The sequence below is a fragment of the Rhamphochromis longiceps genome, linkage group LG9 (genome assembly GCF_057381845.1).
Source record: "Rhamphochromis longiceps isolate RC_006_pf linkage group LG9, R_longiceps_female_GT1.1, whole genome shotgun sequence".
NCBI classification, from domain to species: Eukaryota; Metazoa; Chordata; class Actinopteri; order Cichliformes; family Cichlidae; genus Rhamphochromis; species Rhamphochromis longiceps.
In genome coordinates, this window is record NC_140565.1 from 5,014,443 (window position 1) to 5,035,456 (window position 21,014).

At 45.0% G+C, this 21,014-nt stretch overlaps 1 protein-coding gene and 1 long non-coding RNA gene across 2 annotated transcripts; both read right to left on the bottom strand.

Annotated features, from left to right (window-relative positions):
- Window positions 1–2,037: 2,037 nt before the first annotated feature.
- On the bottom strand, window positions 2,038–4,827 carry LOC146661570 (uncharacterized). Its single transcript, XM_085417737.1, has 3 exons — window positions 3,176–4,827; window positions 2,289–3,133; window positions 2,038–2,203 (listed from the first exon to the last, which is right to left on the bottom strand). The coding sequence occupies exons 1-2, from the start codon at window positions 4,825–4,827 to the stop codon at window positions 2,752–2,754; spliced, it is 2,034 nt and encodes a 677-aa protein (XP_085273863.1). The 3' UTR covers window positions 2,038–2,203; window positions 2,289–2,751.
- A 45-nt stretch (window positions 4,828–4,872) lies between these two features.
- LOC146661571 (uncharacterized) lies at window positions 4,873–5,324 on the bottom strand. The gene is made up of 2 exons (XR_014913183.1): window positions 5,124–5,324; window positions 4,873–5,038 (listed from the first exon to the last, which is right to left on the bottom strand). It is a non-coding gene; the product is annotated as an uncharacterized LOC146661571 (long non-coding RNA).
- Between the last annotated feature and the right edge of the window lie 15,690 nt (window positions 5,325–21,014).

A 21,014-nucleotide genomic window follows, 5' to 3' on the forward strand; every position in this document is an offset into this window, starting at 1 on the left:
TGCAGCTGCAAGTTTGGGGGCTTTAGAACCCTTTATGCATGGTTAGTGTTAAATCCTCCCAATTCTTTTGATCTTTGGGCTGAAGGAAGGACAATACTCGGTGTATAATTGCTCAATCAACAATCTTTTATTTCATAAAATTCAACACTTTATGAGCATAAACCATCCGGAGGGGAGATGAGCGCGGGAGGGTGTCCATCTGATCTCGAAGTGTCTGAGCATTCCTCACATTCTTATAGCTTCAGCCCCCCTCCAAAGTCATAAAACCTAAACATTCACATTCTTTCTCTCTCTCAGTGAACCTGAGTTATGACCTTGGCTTCCTGTGCAGTATGTTCTGTTCTTTTCTAATCAGACAAATACGGCGATGACTCTCTGAAAACAGTATTTCTTATACCTCAGCAGTATAATGCATCATAAAACAATATCATTCATTCACAATAAATCAGCAGTCTAATGTAATACAAATCCGTTTAATAAGTGTAATAGTTATCACCTTCTTCTAAGTCAGGAGAATAATGCAAACTAAAACTACATAATGTTTTCACAATCTTTAATTAGGGGTCTAACGTGGCATAAGATAATATAATAATCTCACAATTCCCCTTTTGATCTCTTTTTAAAGAGATCACTTACACCTTATAATCCAGTTTTGCGAGGTCCATTTCTTCTTACCCCTAAGGCCCTCTGTCCCCCTTTAACGGGTGGAGCATATGTGTGAGACGACCTCTGTGTTTGATGCAATTCAGATGCAAGAAAAACTATGATTACAACAACAGTACAGATGACACTCCCATCACTCTCCAGTTTTCCCACAGCTTTATGTTGGTGCTCCCGTTTTCCCCAGCCTCATCCTGGTGCTACCTTGTACCTTTCAAACGTTCTCAGACTAGAACCTCTGTCTAAGGAGCTTTTAACCTTTATTTTATTGCTGCAGCTACCAGTATCTTCCAGTCGGGTGATTCTCTGCTTCTCTTCTTTCTTCGACCTAAGGGGTTAGACCACCCTTCAGTCGTTGCACAGATCAGGGGATTATTCTGCCCCTATTTCAAACAACGATCTGTGTATTCTGGGGTCACAGCCGTGTCCCCCTTTTTACCAAGAGCCTCTCGAACCTTGTTGGTCTGGTGTTCCTGGATTTCTGCCAACCCCTTCATGGTTATTGCTGTGTTTATGGGATCCATCCTCTTGTGGTGACTAGTCGGAGCTCAAACGCCGTGACTCTTCACCCCAGTTGTTGTCTTGGCAGTCTCTATGTCTGTCTCTGCTGCAAGGTTCCTCGTATCTCCGTGACCTCGTCTGGTGTCTGTTCCTTTCTCTGTAAGGCAGAAAACCAAAACACCTCTCTGCCTAGCTCTAATAATCTAATGTTGTTATCCATTGTTCTTCTAGTGATGCAAATTTGGTTTAGAATATCATGTTCAGGACTCTCTGACCCAGAGACTTATTCTAACCATAATCTATGTGTGTAAGCATGTTTGCATCCACTCAAAGTCAATACCTACAAAATATCAGTCCGGACAGTCACACCAAACGAAGCTTATGACCTTCTAAAGACTGAGTGCCAACTCATTATGAGCACATTTGCAATGTGTGTATGAAAATGATTATAACCGCTTAGTTTAGTAAAATAAATCAAAAACAAATTAGCCATTTTTAATTCTAACATTTGCCCCCCTTTTCACAAAAATCATGTGTTTCATTCAGCCTGCCGTCCCACCGTTTCCTCTCCAGTGTGATACTCAGCTTCTCATGAACACAGGCATTTTATCTTCTAAACGCTATTCAGTTTATTTCAATCATTAATGCTTAAACATGAAAATGATGATTTATGCTTCTCACTGGTTCTCTAAAAAAAGTCTGGGAACTTTTGGGTAATTACAAGCTTCAGTTTTACCATACCTAAATTATTAAACACACAAATAAAGTCATAAAAATATTCATAAAACCATTATATGATGTTAAAACTCAACTTCTGTCACGGTATGGCATGGCACACCGTGGAAGGAGTGGGGAAGGAGGACCCAGGCGCGGAGCTCTATGTACAAACAGTGTTTATTTACAGAGTGAAAACAACGTAACAATAAATCCCCGTGTTCTCCCAGACTCCCGTGTCGTGTCTCCCGTGAATAGTCCGTGTGCTCTCTGCTCCCGTGTCAGCACCCCCCGGTGCTCGCTGCTCTCCGTGCCTTCCACGCTCTTCCTGCGGGAAACAATAGCGCAGCTGTCAGGACACTCAGAAATGGCAGGCATACACTTTCTGACTAAACTTAGACAGGGTGACTAACGTGGAGTCTCATGCAATGATCCCGCGTCGGTGGGAGCTCCAAGACTCTCTTAAGTAGCTCCCCCGACGAGGCCTGATCAGCAGCAGGTGTGTGGCTTCGGGTGTGGCCAGTCCCCTTGCAGGGCCACACCCTCCAGGCCTGACGCCGCCTATAAACAAGTGCTCAGCCACCCACACACACATATACACAAGCACAGGGAAGGGGGAGCAACACCAAAATACACAACAATAATAATAATAATAATAATATAATACATAACTGCTCAGGGATCCTGGGTCGCCCAGTCCCAGGACCCTGACAGTACCCCCCCTCTAAGGGTCGGCTCCCGACGACCCCAAAACCAAAACAAAAAAACAGCACAACCAACCCAGGGCGGGCGGCTGGGGGAACCAGGACGGAGGGCCAGAACCAAAACAAGCAAAAACAACAAAACAACAAACCGACCCAGTCCACAGTCTCAGAGTCAGACCGCGCATCCCGCAGCGGTGCAAAAAGAAAACGAAAAGACGCCACAAACAGTCACAGGCGGCCCATCAACACAACAAGAGAGTTCAGGGGGCCTACCTCGAGCCCAACGGCGGCGACGTAGCAGCTCCGGCGGACGGCCCCGGGTCCGGCGGCAGCAGCAAAACAGTTCAGGGGGCCTGCCACGGGTCCGGTGGCGGCGGCGCTGCTCCTCCGGCGGCCAGCCACGGGTCCGGTGGCGGCAGAACGGTTCTGGTGGCCTGCCACGGGTCCGGTGGCGGCGGAACGGTTCTGGTGGCCTGCCACGGGTCCGGTGGCGGTGGCGCTGCTCCTCCGGCGGCCTGCCACGGGTCCGGTGGCGGTGGAACGGTTCCGGTGGCCTGCCACGGGTCCGGTGGCGGCGGCGCTGCCCCTCTAGCGGCCTGCCACGGGTCCGATGGCAACGTCGCTGCTCCGGTGAGCAACAGCGAGGCGTGGCAACAGGTCCATGACGCGCCGATCGCTGACGTGGACGCACCGGACGTGGACGGCGAGGAGGCCGCGCTAGACGTGGAGGTCCCTCCGGTCTGCTGACCTCCTCGGCCGGCAGCGAGAGCTCCTCCTCGGCCGGCAGCGAGAGCTCCTCCTCCGGCTCGCTGAGCTCCTCAGCTGGCAGAGCGGGCTCCTCCGGCTCGCCGAGCTCCTGCTCGGGCATGCTGAGCTCCACAGCTGGCGATGCGGGCTCCTCCGGCTCACTGAGCTCCTGCTTGGGCATGCCGAGCTCCTCCGGCTCGCTGAGCTCCTCAGCTGGCGGTGCGGGCTCCTCCGGCTCGCTGAGCTCCTGCTCGGGCATGCTGAGCTCCTCCGGCTCGCTGAGCTCCTCAGCTGGCGGTGCGGGCTCCTCCGGCTCGCTGAGCTCCTCAGCTGGCGGTGCGGGCTCCTCCGGCTCACTGAGCTCCTGCTCGGGCATGCTGAGCTCCTCCGGCTCGCTGAGCGCCTGCTCGGGCATGCTGAGCTCCTCCGGCTCGCTGAGCGCCTCAGCTGACGGTGCGGGCTCCTCCGGCTCACTGAGCTCCTGCTCGGGCATGCTGAGCTCCTCCGGCTCGCTGAGCGCCTCAGCAGACGGTGCGGGCTCCTCCGGCTCGCTGAGCTCCTGCTCGGGCATGCTGAGCTCCTCCGGCTCGCTGAGCGCCTCAGCTGACGGTGCGGGCTCCTCCGGCTCGCTGAGCTCCTGCTCGGGCATGCTGAGCTCCTGCTGCAGCTGGACGAAGTCTGAGGTTTCCCGAGCTTGCACTACCCCCCGGGCTTTACGCAGGGTGCAAAGGCAGGCGGAAACTCCCTTGAGCTGGCCGAGGTTGGGGTTTCCCTCCAGGATTGCCTCGATGGCATTTAACCCCACCACTCTTGCCCTTGCGTTGGTGGTGTGAGTTACCCAGTCCATCAGGCGTTGGACGCGTGTGAGGTCGCCCCCTCCGGACAGGGCTGCTGGAGTGGGTAGTGGAATGGAGGCTGCCGCTGGTGGAGAAGATGGCTGAGGGATGACTGCATGCGGATGAGATGACGACAGCGCCACAACCGCAGATGGTGAAGCAGCGAGTGGTGTGAAGACCTCTGACCGAGGTGATGTTACCTGCGCTGTCAGCTCGTCCACTGCAGACACAAACACAGATGGTGAGGGAAATGGAAAATTGTCCGTACTACTCACCACAGCCGGCTCTTGAGATGACCGTGGATGTGGCTGCGGTGAGGAACGCTGGCGGCGCGAACGTCGTTTCCGTGTAGACGTCGGGGCCGGCGTCTCAGGCTGTGAATCCACCAGCTGTCCGGGCCGGTGAGCAGCCTGAGGAGGAGAGTGGAGGTGGAGGGTGGAAAGTAAGAAGTCCAGGACCACTGCATTAAGGGAGTCCACCAGCCAGGGGAATTTAAAAAGCATCTCCTGCAGCCGCCTCTCCACGGCGCGACGCAAACCTTCCGCTGGCTTCTCCCACCACACCTCACATAGGTGGTACATTTCATCCATAACTTCCCTCCTGAGCCTCTCCTCGGAGACCGCTGGGTCCATAAGTGGCGGGATCATTCTGTCACGGTATGGCATGGCACACCGTGGAAGGAGTGGGGAAGGAGGACCCAGGCGCGGAGCTCTATGTACAAACAGTGTTTATTTACAGAGTGAAAACAACGTAACAATAAATCCCCGTGTTCTCCCAGACTCCCGTGTCGTGTCTCCCGTGAATAGTCCGTGTGCTCTCTGCTCCCGTGTCAGCACCCCCCGGTGCTCGCTGCTCTCCGTGCCTTCCACGCTCTTCCTGCGGGAAACAATAGCGCAGCTGTCAGGACACTCAGAAATGGCAGGCATACACTTTCTGACTAAACTTAGACAGGGTGACTAACGTGGAGTCTCATGCAATGATCCCGCGTCGGTGGGAGCTCCAAGACTCTCTTAAGTAGCTCCCCCGACGAGGCCTGATCAGCAGCAGGTGTGTGGCTTCGGGTGTGGCCAGTCCCCTTGCAGGGCCACACCCTCCAGGCCTGACGCCGCCTATAAACAAGTGCTCAGCCACCCACACACACATATACACAAGCACAGGGAAGGGGGAGCAACACCAAAATACACAACAATAATAATAATAATAATAATATAATACATAACTGCTCAGGGATCCTGGGTCGCCCAGTCCCAGGACCCTGACAACTTCCCCCTTTTTGACACACTCCCATGTGTCAGTTCACCGGAGCTAGAAATGAAAAGAAAAGGTTAGTGACATCATATCTCAGGAAACATCAAAAATTATTCTCTCGAGTATCGTTGCCGCAGCCTTCTATCCTGTGTTGGGGAATGAAATCAATTTAATTATCATGTTAGATCTGTTAAACTCCTGGCTCCGCCCACATTTAAAGGGAGAACCTAAATCACGTGGACCAGTGTTTGTTATTACATATCTCTATTTTGAATGTGAAAGTGTTGTGAAGTCTACCATTCCCCTGTTATTCATAGATATTGTTAAAGTTTTGGCTATTTTCCTCTATAAAATTTAATTTACTTTTTACAGTGGCCTGCTATGGTTAATAGTAACATATTCCAGTCATGAGTGATATCGAAAGTTTTCTCCACTGTAACATTTGGCATTCCCAACAATATAATGTGATACCTTAATGAAAACACAGCTAATAAAACACAATTTTCTTAATGCAAACATCAGTAACTCAAGATTAGAAACCCAAGGGTTCAGTCTGCAGTTCCACACTCTCATGTGAAGCTAGTCTCCCCCTCCGGTCTCTCTTATCCTCCTGCTCCTGCAAAAACAAAGCAAGACAAAACATCCACTCGTCTGTTGCAGGCTGGGTGAATTGTTTCTCAACATTTACTAATCCTAAGGTTGGTGCAGTTTTTGTCTCAGCATCAAGTCAGTCAAAACTTTTAGTCTCGTCGTCCATCATAGTCCACAGTGATAATGGAGTCTCACGCGCAACCTATTCGAGCATCCATCACCAGCAAGATGACGTCATCATTTTAAAAGGAAAACACTTCCTTGTTTTTTGGACTGGATTGACTCGCTGCAATCCTTTTAGACTCAGGACTATCTCATGTGATCAGTGTCCCATATAAGTGAATTTCTCCCAAGCCCAATATAATCGTGGAGAAGCACACTTTGCAACTGTTTTCTGTAAGAATATTTCATAGCACTTTAAATTTCAATCTTTCAGGCCTGGTTTAAAGAGCTGATTGCTAAATCATGAACTCACAAAATATCACCACTGGTGGATCACACTTCTCAGATGTTCTTATCTCCGTGCACTGTAACAAAAGCAAAAACAGATGTAACCAATAAAATACTAATAAAATAACTCATACTAGGGCCCGTTGCAGACATGTCCAAGCATAAAACGTCTCTCTCTCTCTTAGAGAAAGAACACAATCCAAACCTCACTGATAAAATCAACCTAGCGTTAAGCAAACCCCAAAAATCAACCAGAAATTCACAGGAAAGTTTTTGCTTCCTCCCGGGACAATATTGTGTGGGAATGAGAACCTCAGGTACCGTAGCACCTTTTGTTCCTCCTTCAATTAAGTCTTAATCACAGAAAATGCAGCGCTCCGACATAAAACTTACACCATTAGTTCACCATGTTCACTCTGTGCCACTGCTCCTCATCAGGGCTGTGGGAAGCACAGCAAACAATTCAGTCAAGGCCTTGAGCAGCCATACACAGACATCACACACAGACATTGTTAGAAATTGCAGCTCCTGGAGTGAACTCTTCGGGCAGTGTTAAAATACTCAGATCCTGGTGCAAAAGATGGCTTTAGTCTCTAAATCCAATTTGTCTCTTCATAACAGCTGTATGATGGCTGATTGTGACTGCTTATTGCTTGGGGCGACCGTGGCTCAGGGGGTTGGGAATCGCATCTGTAACCGGAAGGTTGCCGGTTCGATCCCCTGGCTCTCTGTCCTGGTCATTGTGTCCTTGGGCAAGACACTTCACCTACCGCCTACTGGTGTTGGCCAGAAGGGCCGATGGCGTGATATCAATCAATCAATCAATCTTTATTTATAAAGCACTTTTCATACAAAAAAAATGTAGCACAAAGTGCTTTACATAGTTAAAAGCAGCCCACCCCACCCTCCAACTCACTCCCCGCACTCTCATTAACATAAATGATGTGAATACACACATATCCCCCCCCACACACACACACACACCCACACATACACACACGCGCACACTTAAAGAGTAAAAATTGGGCTGGGCTCGCATGAGCCAAGTGAGGAAACACTATAACAGGGAGCCGTCTGCACCGGGAGCCGGTCACAGACCGCAGCCTCCAGGCTGGGCACACAGCAGGAGGGAGGCCAAGGAGCCCCCCAGCCAGGCTGAGAGGACCCCCAGAGACCCAGCAGCCACAGTCGATCACAGCCCCGGTGCAGAGAGCGCCCTCTGAGGAAACACTGGAGATATGACACAATAGGATATATACAGGGTAAAATGATAAAATAAATAAGAACAGGATACAATATAAATATAAATAGAGTAAGAAGGTTAAAAAATGAATAAGAATAAAATCAATAAATATTAGGTAAAGTCTAAATTAATAATAGAATAACAGGATAGAATAAATAAGCATAAAATAAATAAACGCTAAGTAAAAGCTAAATTAAAAAGGTGGGTCTTGAGCCTGTTCTTAAAAACATGTACGTTCTCTGCGGCCCTGAGCTCCTCCGGCAGGCTGTTCCACAGACGAGGACCATACCACTGAAAAGCTGCCTCTCCGTGAGTATGTGTCCTGACTTTAGGGACAATCAAAAGGCCAGTACCAGAGGACCTCAGGGTCCGCGAGGGTTCATATGGTAAAAGCAGATCTGAGAGATAAGAAGGCCCAAGACCATTAAGACATTTAAAAACCAATAAAAGAACTTTAAAATCGATCCTGAAACACACGGGGAGCCAATGCAGCGATTCTAAAACCGGTGTAATGTGGGCCCGCCCTCTGGTCTTCGTCAGCACACGAGCTGCCGAGTTTTGCAAAAGTTGTAAAGTTGAAATATTCTTCTTAGGAAGACCAGAGAGCAGGGCATTACAGTAATCAATGCGACTGGTAATAAAAGCATGCATCAGCATCTCCGTGTTGGCCCTAGAGAGAATAGGGCGGACTCTGGCTATATTTTTTAGATGATAAAATCCAATTTTGGTTACATGTTTAACATGTGGGATAAAACCAAGCTCAGAGTCAAAAATAACACCCAGGTTTTTCACTTGTAGCGAAGGACATAGGACATATGGCAGCCTCGCTTCTGTCAGTCTGCCCCAGGGCAGCTGTGGCTACAACTGTAGCTGCCTCCACCAGTGTGTGAATGTGTGTGTCAATGGGTGGATGACTGGGTGTGTAAAAGCGCTTTGGGGTCCCTAGGCGGGACTAGTAAAAGCACTATACAAATACAGGCCATTTACCTCTCTGTCGCGCCCTTTTTTGCTGCCCGATCACCCGTGTTGGTCCGTCACTGCCCTGCACAGTACTAATGCAGAGTTATCAAGGTCAGCATTATGTTGCTCGGCCTCACTTTTCATCTGGGCTTATTGGGCGTCTTGTCACAGCTCTGGCAGCTGAAGCTGTCTGGGAATTTTCCCCCCGTGTAGTGAAACGGGCTTTAGGTTTAGCGCTCTCCGTCTCCGCTGCATGAGATCGTTTTCCTGCAGCACTGTTGACATTTTCAGGTTGTTGTTGTGGGTCCAGCTGCTGGAGCGTTTGGTCAGGGTCATGTTAAAGATGGTAGAGCAGGAGTCCAGGTCAGCCTCGGCTTCCAGGGCCGGCAAAGCGGCAAAACAAAAACAGACGACTGGACTGTAACAGGAAAATGATGTTGTGCTGGCTGTGTTACAAAGAGAGGGGAGAAACACCGGGCCAGGCCTTGTGTCAGCCTTCTCTCCCCCTTTTGTCTTTCTTTTCTTTTTCTCATGATATAATCAACTCATAACCCACCAAGTTGACAGGACAACACAGGTACAGGTTTAAATTCTTAACATCATGTTTAAACTCACAAAAGAGAATTTTCCTTCCTTCAGTAAGTTACTTGTGTTGATCAATCATCAGAAAGCATCTCACAATCTGACAAATCTTAACCACTGAATTTGTTGTTTCCTCACTGGTTGGTCATACCAGTCTCTTTATTTTCTTTTTCTTTGAAATTAAGTTGTTGTCCTGCAACCCAGAGAGTTTATTTGTTAGTAGTGGATAAACTTCACCATTTAACAACTAGTGTATGTTAAATTTCACTGCTCTAACCTTGCTGAAAAATCTTCACGTGTTCATGAGTGTAAGCTGCTTTTCATTGCGTGTGTGTAAATTTGTAGGCGGGTTAATTTTATGTCTGTTGAGTGAAGCTGCAAATCCAGCAAAGCTTCTCTCTGCCTTCAAACAAGGCGCTTCCTTAAAAGGAGCCTGTCTCTCACATTTCTCTGATTGTGTGTGTTTTTGTTTCACCTTTTGTTGCGATGCTCCGGACGCCTTCCCAACCTCCACAAGTCCGTTGGCCCCAAATTTCAACCCAATTTTACGTGTTACAGCTTCTATTAATTTCTCCTCTACTTCTCTCCTCGCTGCTGTCGGTTGCACAGCTGCTGATTCTTGCTGGGTGTGGTTCCCATTACTTTCATTTTGCTCTGGCCGCTGTGCGTGTGGTGGGCGGTTGGTCCAGGTCCGTAGCCACCTGTATTAACACACTAAGAGATTTATTTAATATCATTTTCATCACTGTTAAATACACAAGCAGGCAACACGCCCAGCTTTACAGCGCAAACGCCAGTCTCACAACACATTCCTCTCTCTGCTTCTCCATAATTCTCCACTCTCGCTTTATTTCTCCTTTCTCTACATCAAATTTAAAACCCAACAGATTTCACACCACTACTCACCTCTTACTGCTTTGACTCCTCTTTTTTCTTTACACCACAGAGAATGTCACCCAATTAAGCCCGTCTATCTCTATGTGGCTCCAAATTACCCTCTTTCTCTCTTTCTTATTTAATTTTACACACTCGTCAGGGGACAGGCACAAAGCAATCAACAATTTCTACCACTGAAGCGAGTAATTCAACCTTTTTAACTAATATAGAACTCAAAATATTCTCTTGTTCTATTCCAGAATAAATGTAAACCCGTGATTACACAGCGGTTTCAGTGTTATTCTGTAGCTAATGCAGGGTCCTCAATTCCCAAGTCGCCACCTCAGCTAACCAGACGCCGCTGGACCTGCCTGTGCATCCACAGACAGGGGGGTTGCCACACCATGAACAAAATCAATTTCCACAGGTCCACTAGGCGTCAACCTTAGGTCTTAAAATATCGTCTTCGCACTAGTGTCCCCCAATTCACACATTAACCGTCACTGTCACCATGTTCATATTTCACACGCAGAAACAAGGAAGGAAGGACAATACTTGGTTTATAATTGCTCAATCAACAATCTTTTATTTCATACAATTCAACACTTTATGAGCATAAACCATCCGGAGGGGAGATGAGCGCGGGAGTGTTCCTCACATTCTTATAGCTTCAGCCGCCCTCCACCTAGTCATAAAAACCTAAACATTCACATTCTTTCTCTCTCAGTGAGCCTGAGTTATGACCTTGGCTTCCTGTGCAGTATGTTCTGTTCTTTTCTAATCAGACAAATAAGGTGATGACTCTCTGAAAACAGTATTTCTTATATCTCAGCAGTATAATGCATCATAAAACAATGTCATTCATTCACAATAAATCAGCAGTCTAATGTAATACAAATCCGTTTAATAAGTGTAATAGTTATCACCTTCTTCTAAGTCAGGAGAATAATGCAAACTAAAACTACATAATGATTTCACAATCTTTAATTAGAGGTCTAACGTGGCATAAGATAATATAATAATCTCACATTAGACACTGGTGTATATTTAATTCAAGAAACATATTGTATTTCTGAGATTCACACCTTTACACACTCTTTGGACAGAGGTAGCACCGTTCCAGCCTGTCACACAGGCAGATGTCTGTACTTGTGCTAACACACAACTGGTATTGGTTGTGAGGGTCTTGGGATGCATTGCTGTTTCTGAAACAACGTGTTGTTGAGAGAAGGATGATGGTCGGTGAGCGTTAGATGTTTGCATTTTGACTTGGTTGAAATTGTGGACAATTGCAATTAAACCCTTTTATGAGATATTTATACCCGATTGAACAAGAAACAGTCTCTAACAGACAACCCAGTAGTCTGAGATGCATAAGTCGAAGGCATATCCAAAAAGCATATAGCTCCATCTCCCCCAGGCATCAGACTGCATGGCCTTGCCCCACAAAAGGTTTCATAGCCCATCTATTGTTTGTTAAGCAGAAAGAAAATCCCTAAGTGAGATATTTCACTCGGGATAAATAAAGTACTATCATTCAATCAATCAATCATGCACAGTTACAAGGTGTGTAATATGTCAATTTATTATTATATGCCAGTTAGTAGAATTACCTTCTTTAATAATGCAGCTGCACATTTATCATATTTTTTCCTCAAGCATATGATGACATAAGATCAAATTTTATGTTACTAGTAATGACTGTTCATAAGATTTTCTTTTTATCTCATTGAAATTATAAATTGATCATCCTGGAATTGCAACTTGTATCTGTCTATAACCTTTAAACTGTTTGGTTTGGCTTCGATCGACTATTTGTGAAATTACTATAGCATCAGTTCCATGTAATAGCATTAAATGTATCTTATACACAACAATGAATGCTCAGAAGAGTTTTTATTTTTTTGTAAATAGGCGTTTTCGGTGTACGAGCTTCAGGTTTACCATAAAGGGCCAAATCATCTGTTTTTAGAAAATTATTTGACCCTCATAAAACCTTTTTTAAAGTTATAATGTTACTTAATTCTGTTCACTAATGTTTCAAACATGATGTGATTTTTTTTTAAACGTACCTTGCAACTTTTTCCACCAGAGTTCACATTTGTAGCATCTCTTTGCCTTTGCTAACTGAAACAGTCTACCACTTTAAGACAGATTGACATTCATTTCATTTTTTTTATTGTGAGTAACAGGTTAAGCTTATTTCAGTGCATATTTCACAAAGATATTGGGACTCAAAATATGCTGTGCATGTGCTGAGCAGAACATTATATACAGAAGGATCACAGGATGGCAGGAAAACTCATACACAGGGAATAAATATAATAATTATGGATTACAAAAGAAGACATAACCATAAAGCAAAACCAGAGAATAGAATAATGAAAAATAAAACAAGGTATAAACTAGAAGACAATAGAATACATACCTTAAAATATTTAAGCTGGGGTTAGTGTCTGTCCCTTTACATTTCTTGGGAGCCATGATGCTAATAGATAATTCCAATTAATTTCAATCAGGATTTAATGGAATTTATGATAAGAGCAGGTTTGATCCTGTGCAGAAATAATAGTCGCATAAGTTTTAATCTTACACAGAGTTTTCTATCTACAAACAGCTAAGCTGTGCTTGTGGCTGTAGAGCCAAAACTCACAATGCCAGCAGCAGAAAGAGGGAGTGATATTCCTGAAGACTTCGTCCGACTAACCTTGGTTGAGGTCTCCCCATATAGTGACACCTCGTCAAACAGAGGGGCTGAACCCAAAAATTTATAGCACAGACTACATAAGAAGTATGGATACAATGCTTATTTACAACTTGTTTCAGAAATAGATAAATACATTGCTCCACAATGCAAACTACACTGGGTGATTGTTTAACAAAGTATTCTTTGCCATTGCTTTATAGTAATGTAATCCTTTTTATTTGATTTTATTTATTTTATTTAATCAATAATTCTTACATATTCCTGTTATGCCACATTACTGCAACACTGTAAGACTTAGGGGGGCTTATTAGTGAACAGATGGGCTGAGTCATTTTTAACAAAGGATGGGGTGAATAAATGAAGTAATGGAATTGAGGTCATAGACATAGACTATTTGTATTTTGGCTGCTTCCATGATTTTTAGTGAGGAAAAAAATGCCGATATTTAGATAACAAGGTGAAGTTATCAAAAAATGCCAGCAAGTTTGGTTACAAGCTACAGTCATAAACAAAACAGACACAGATACTTGCTACATAACAGACTGCAAAATGCAACAATTTTACTCATTAAAAGCAGTCATTTCTCTGATGGACTGTAAGTGCTGAATGGTTCCTATATAGTGCCTAGGCGCTTCATTCACACCAGCACTGTCTTTCCCTTCCTATGTGCTTCTATCTAACATTCACACACATTCATACTTGTGTCTCTATCTTAGTATCTTGCCCAAGGATAGTTGGCATGCATGTCAGTTTTAAAGAAAATGTCAGACCACAAAATTGTTCATTCTGTTATATTTTATTTATATAGCTGCAAATCACAGCAGCATTCACAGAAAAACAAACATGCTGCTGGACATGGGAGTTTATGGGGAGTGACTTCTGTTTGGAGGGAGCAGGCTGCTGCTTACTTTAGGCCCCTCTCACACTGCCTAGAGTGCAGTTGGTGATTGTCTGAAATGACTCACCACAATGATATGACAACCATTTGTTTGACAGCTAATGAGAAGAAAAAAATAACACTGGTTACGTAATGCAGTCTTCATAATCTCATGTCATGAATTGTAATTGTACGCTTGTTTTTGCATAACTAAAATTGTCCATACAGTAAAAAAGCAGCTGTAAATGAAACCTTACGGAAATTTTTACTTACAAATGAAGCCAAACTGATTTTCTGACTTAGTAGCGTAAGTTTTTTTTGTTTGCTTGTTTTGGAGTGTCTATTCCTACTACAAGTATAACACAGATTTTCCACTAAAACTTTCTGTGCTGCCTCATTTTATTGACAATTCCACCTGCTCACCATTGAAACAGGGGCCGATAACCTTTAGTTTACTAGGAAACATCAAATCAGCAGGTACATTGCAGTTCACGTTTGCCAGCTCAAGCTGGTCAACTAAAATGATTGCAGCGTCAACATTATTAAGAGCAGTTTTAACCTATTTGATGCACAAATCAAAACAAAGGCCTTAGTGATTAAAAAGAAAATAAAACTGAAATGAATTTTAAAAGGAATTCATCTTTAGCGGAATTTACTTTTTATTCTTCAAACAGCAGACACAGCTTGGGTGTCTGGCAGTGACTTCCAGATTTTATTTTGAAAGTGTTTTCATTGCCACTTGAAAAATGAAATTAATTGCATGCTCACCGTGTGGTCTCTTGAAAGCAAGCTTTAAATATGATGAAAAGGAAAGCACAGCAAATGATTCAGCCAGTTTGAAGTCGCAGTTTTCCTTTTGTGATGTGGAAGAAAGAGTGTGTGGTTGAGGGAGCGTTTGCTTCCTAAATTCAATATAGCCCTTCTGGTGGGGTAATTATTTCAAAGACAGACTGCCATGTGCAAGATTCAGTCATTTGTTTTTCTGCACTCTCACACTATTTGTGATGTCACTCCCTGATACTTGAATATAGGAGCTTCAGTGATAAAAATGATGATGAGACAGCACATAAACAAACTCCGGCTGCCTTTCCTTTGATGCACACAATGAACGGATAGACTGTCTATACTGAGAACAATAGCGTAATCCACTCAAATAGAGATGTTGTTTACAATAACTATACAATAATACAATAACTGAGAGAACATGCTATTTTCTCTTCATCATACTCTTATTCATTCTGTCCAATATTCTTTAAGTGTGATGAGAAGTACTGAAAACAAGCCAGTGTTTTTGACTTTAGGGACCCTTTCCAATCTGCAAAGTTTGATACACATCCAACACATTGTACCTGCTCACTATACTCTTCAGTTGTTGGAGATTTCAGCGCTTAACAGCACCTGTTAGCTCAGTGCAACAATACTAATAGAAGACAGCTGCTTTTAAAGCTGCAGATTGAGATGCTAAAGCACAACAGGAACAATAGTGAACAGTGTGGACAAACCTTGGTAGAAGAAAGCAGTGTAACTGAACCAGGTGATACCCAGCCCCCTGTAATCATGGATGCATCTAGTGAGCTGTCAATGACAAGCTACCAACCCAACGGGGCATGCTTACAGATGTGATCACTGCTCTAGACACCATCTCCACTGCCAGAATAACTTAAAGTAGTGAGTTCATATATACTGTTGTCACAGCAATCCTAGAAAGGATCAGCATAAAGGTGGCCTTTAACATCATCTAACCTCACCTCATATCTATCTATCTATCTACATACATACATATATATATATATATATATATATATATATAAAGATGCCCCTGAGACAATCCAGCACATAACTGCATAACCAAGTGGCCATCATAGTATATAGAAACATCTGTGCCGAATATGGCCTGGAAGCCCCCGAGCCCTGCCAAAATGGGAGACGCCCCCGAGGATGGTGGGGAATGACCGAGCTAAGATCCTGTGGGGCTTTCAGATACAGACGGACAAAATGGTGGTGGCTGACCAACCATAGTGGTGGAGGACAAACAGAAGAAGACGACCATAGTGATCGATGTAGTGATTCTGAATGACAGCAACATCAGGACGAAGGAACACAAGAAGCTCGAGAAATACCAAGGGCTCAGAGGAGAGCTCGAGAAGATGTGGAGAGTGAAGGTAACAGCGGTCCCAGTGGTAATCGGAGCACTAGGTGCAGGGACTCCCAAGTTAGGCGAGTGGCTCCAGAAGATCCCAGGAACAACATCGTAGATCTCTGTCCGAGTGCAGTCCGAGGAACAGCTAAGATGCTGCGCAGGACCCTCAAGCTCCCAGGCCTCAGGGGAATTATATAAATATTAGGGGTGGAGCCGAACCCGAATAATGTATTCGTAAAGCCACGGATATCATGTTTTTTACGAATACTTATTTCAAACAAATACTTTTAAAAATATTTGTATTCGGGAACAAGAAAAACTTTCTATGAAAAGCTGAGTTTCCTTATGAGACCGCAGAGTGTGACACACTAATGTGTGATCCCATCAGAAGTAGTACTTAAAAGAAAGAGAGATTTGTCACCGAAGTGAACTATGTTTAATGAGGTAGTTGCACCCCCCAGCCTCCGGGTGGCGCATTGTTCAGTGAGACAGAATAGCGAGGTCATAGGCCCTCCTCTCCAATATGGCAGAAGCGAGGCAAAGAGAAACTTCACCAGTCGTCTGTCTCATCATTTCCCTGTTTTGCAGGTTTGTAACCGGTAAAGCTATAGTAAAACGGTTGTAAAATATTGATAAGAAACATAGCTAAATGTGGGGGTATAAATCAGCGGGTAAACGCTGTTATTGGTTACGTTTTATGAAGTAGAAGGACTGAAAAAAATGCCAAAGCCCAGCCAGCCGCGGGCGCCATTTTGGTTTCCTTTCGCCACTTATTTCGGGTCGTTTAGCTGAATAAGCTCCTTTTTGTGTCCTGATATTGTTAATCTGCTGTTGGCAGTGAAAAACGACTGTTTACTGGTTCTGAAAAGTGATTTTGAGAATGTTAAAGCTAAAGCTAAGCCTGCCAGCATACGCATGACTCTTTCATGTATTTGTGAGCTACTAAGCTAAATTGGTTTAAGACCAAGCACTGGTATGTTGGTTAAAACAATCAGAATACATAGGTATTTGGGTTAAGAGTTAAATCGAGGTAAAAATGTATTTGAACATGCATTTCATATTGTTTTGAATTGTCATTCAGAGAGAATAGCCGAGTAAATGATTTGAAGGTCACTACACGTGAAGTACTCTTGTTTCCCATGAAAAGATCGTGGTATTGCAGCTTGAACATACAGACTGTTTTATTGTTATTTCTGTTGTATATAGAGAATGGTGATGCTGCAAGTTAAAAATACATGTGATTGTATAAATAAATATGGCAGAAGCGAGGCAAAGAGAAACTTCATCAGTCGTCTGTCTCATCATTTCCCTGTTTTGCAGGAACATTTAATCTGTTTTACCGGCCCAAACTCTGGGTCGGTTACAGATTCTTGGTGGCCCGTACGGGGATTGGTTCCACATCATCAATGGAGCTGATCCTCACACATCCATAAGACCTGCTGCGGAGCTGATGGCCCAAGGAGAGTTGGTGTAAAGCGGAGGAGCTGCTGTCCACTACAGAGGGAAGATCCAGTTTAGAATTACCCATCGCAGAGCAACGAGGAGGACATCATGGCTGACGGTGTAAGGAAGAGCCTGGTGTGGGACATCAGGAAGGGCCTTTTCGCACTGATGCCGGATCAGCTTTTTGAGATTGCTGCAAAGGTGGGTCCAGTACCAGGCAAGGATCTGTCAGAGCTGTCAAGTGATGATGCAGAAGGAAGCTTCGAGTACATCAACTCCTTCATCTACAGCAAGGCAATGTTAGAAGCTGAGGACAGTGGGATGGGGGAATTGTTAGCGCTAAAGGACATGGTAGATGAACTTCTGAATCCTACCAACAACCAGACCAGTGCCGTGGAGACAGATGTGGAAACACGGACGTCAGAGCATGCACCCCACCCTACCTCAGAGCCCAGCCAGTTCAATGCAGCTCAAGTAAACATGGATCAGTCTGACTCTAGCCTTAACATCCCACAAGAAGAACTCCTTAAAATGATTTCGGACTATGAGAAGGTTGGTAGGACATTGCAAGGTTTAGTAAAAACTCCTGCACTACAGCAAGCTCAACTCACCTCACAAAGTAATGTTAGACCTCCCCCAGGCCCTGTAGTTTCCCTCAAAGACCTACCTTATCTTCCGAGACGTGAGTTCAAGGTTCAGGGAGGCCAAGTAGGGGATCACATGTCAGACATCAGCTACAACAGTGTGTGTAGGCAGATAGAGGAGGGTCTAAAAGAGAATTTTACAGAATCTGAGATTGTTAGAGGGGTGTTAAAAATAATTAAACCAGGCAGTTTCAAGGACATGTTAGTTAATAAAGATGACATGACAGTTGCCGGGTTAAAAGGATTCCTGCAGTCCCATCTTGGAGAAAGGAGTAGTACAGAGCTGTTCCAGGAACTGATTTGTGCCAAACAGAGAGAAAATGAAACAACACAACAATTTCTCTACCGCATAATTGGCTTAAAACAAAGAGTTCTTTTTGAGTCCAAAAAGACTGATTCTGAGATTAAATATACCCCAGAAACAGTTCAAGGTGTCTTCTTGCACACAGTTTATCAGGGGATCGGACATAAGGACAATGATATTAGAAGAGAGCTGAAGCCCTTGCTGGCGAATCAGTCAGTGACAGATGAGATGATTCTGAAACATGCAATGAAAGTGACCAGTGAAGAATCTGAGCGTCACCGGAGATTAGGTTCCACACCCCGAGCAAAACAGTTCAGTGCTCATGTTGCCCATGTGGATGAAGGGAAAGTCAAACTAACAAAGAGAGAGGTTGCAGATCAAAAGTCAACAGCCGACACAGTAAAGCAACTGGAAGAGAAGATTGATGCACTCACTAGAGTAGTAGATTCACTCGCAGAAAAAATGAAGAAAGAGTCTTCTAGCAGTACAGCTAGACCAGCTGCAACAAAGACTGAGAGACTTTATGCATGTTCTACATGTTCACAGGTGGGCTCTAAAAATTGTAACCACTGCTTCTCATGCGGCGAAGAAGGCCATAGAGCGATTGGCTGCCTCAAACGTCCAAAGCAGCCGGGAAACGAGGGCCGGTTGCTGCGGAGGGACCAGCTGTGACCGGGACAACATCTGAGTCCCACCTTGACACAGAGACTGAATCATGTGACAACACCAAAGTGCACCAAGCTAAACTCAAGACACAGAAATCCAAGAAGAGCAAAAATGAGCCACTAAAAACCACTGTAAGCAACAGAGAGCCAATAGTAAGACTAATAGGAAAAAAAGCAACAACAAAATGCCTTCTTAATGGGTTAACGGTGACCGCTCTTGTAGATACAGGGGCTCAGGTTAGCTTGATAGACCGAGCTTGGAAAAATAAATACATTCCAGATGTCAATGTTCGTCCGATAGCAGAGCTCATAGAGTTAACTGACTATGGGAAAGTGCCAAAGATTTATGCAGTTAATGGGGAATCTCTTCCATTTGATGGGTGGGTAGTATTAACTGTAAATTTGCCAGGCAATGAAGACCCAGAGCTTTCCATGAATGTGCCGTTTCTAATTAGCTCAGTGCCCTTAGACACACCACTCATAGGGTTCAATGTGGTGGAAGTGTTAATCCAGGGAAGCCCAGCACAGGCTGCTTCTAACTTAGCTAAGCTACTTGGGGGTGCACTGTCTATTCCAGTCGATGAAGCACAGGGAATGGTACATTTCATCCAGACACATCAGGAGAACACAGCTCAGGGGCGCTTGAGGGTGGGTTACAGAGACACAGTAATTCCTGCTGGCAGCACAACCTGGGTAAAGTGTAAAGTCCCACCACAGCTTGACCCAAGTGAACGTTTAGTCTTGTTTGAGCCTGAAGAGAGTTCTGTCCAGTTGCAGCAGTTAGGATTAGGAGAGGGACTCTTAGAGATCCAGCCCGGCAAACTACCTTATGTAGCTGTGCCTGTAGAAAACCACACTAGACATGACATTGTTCTAACAAGAAAGACTGCTATTGGTAGCGTCCAGGCAATTAAGAAGGTGATAGAGACAGATTCACCCATTGAAAACGACGCTAAAGTAGAGGCAACTACTGTTTGTCAGGCAGAGACAGGTTCCCCTAGAACTTTGTGGCAGCCACCAGTAGATCTAGGCCATCTTGAGAAACAGCAGCAAGACATTGTGGAAAAGATGTTATGGGAGGAGTCAGGCGCTTTCGCTAAAGATGCTCATGACATTGGTTGTATTCCTAGTTTGCACATGTCACTCAACCTCAAAGATGACGTCCCAGTGCAGAGGGCCTACTCCTCTGTCCCAAAGCCTTTGTTCTCCGAAGTGAAGGAGTACATTCAGGACCTCCTGGCCAAGGGGTGGATTGTTAAATCCAGGTCACCGTATGCTGCTCCAGTCGTCTGTGTCCGAAAAAAAGACGGCTCGTTACGCCTTTGTATAGACTACCGTCTGCTGAATCAGAAGACCATTCCGGATAAACACCCTCTTCCTCGGATCCAAGACCTGACCGACACTCTGGGGGGGCATTCATGGTTCAGTATCCTTGATCAGGGAAAGGCGTACCACCAGGGCTTCATGGCGGAGGGCTCACGCCACCTCACAGCCTTCGTCACCCCCTGGGGCCTTTATGAGTGGGTACGAATACCCTTCGGCCTCTCCAATGCACCTGCGGCTTTTCAAAGAAGCATGGAGGAGATGTTAGATTCGCTCAGGGACAATTGTTGTATCCCATACCTGGACGACATCTTATGCTATGCACCAACATTTGAAGAGCATGTTGAGGGTGTGAGACAAGTTTTAAGAGCACTCCAGAGGCACGGAGTAAAACTAAGACCCGAAAAATGCGAACTGTTTCGCAAAGAAGTAAGGTATGTTGGCCGCCTTGTATCTGCAGAAGGGGTAAGGATTGATCCAAAAGACTTAGAGGCAGTAGAATCCCTAAAAACTAAGACACCTCAAACAGTTGGTGATATAAGGCGTCTACTTGGCTTCTTAAGCTACTACAGAAGCTACGTCCAAGACTTTTCGAGGATTGCAAAACCTATCTATGAACTGTTAAAAGTAAAACCGGACATGCCAACCTTCCCATCGCGCCAACTGAAGACTAAAGGTCCCCAGTTGTCATCCAAGGCCCCCGTTGCATGGACTAGTGAACACCAGCATGTACTTGAACAGCTAATTACCATGCTTACGAGTCCCCCAGTTTTGGCCTACCCAGATTTTAACTCACCGT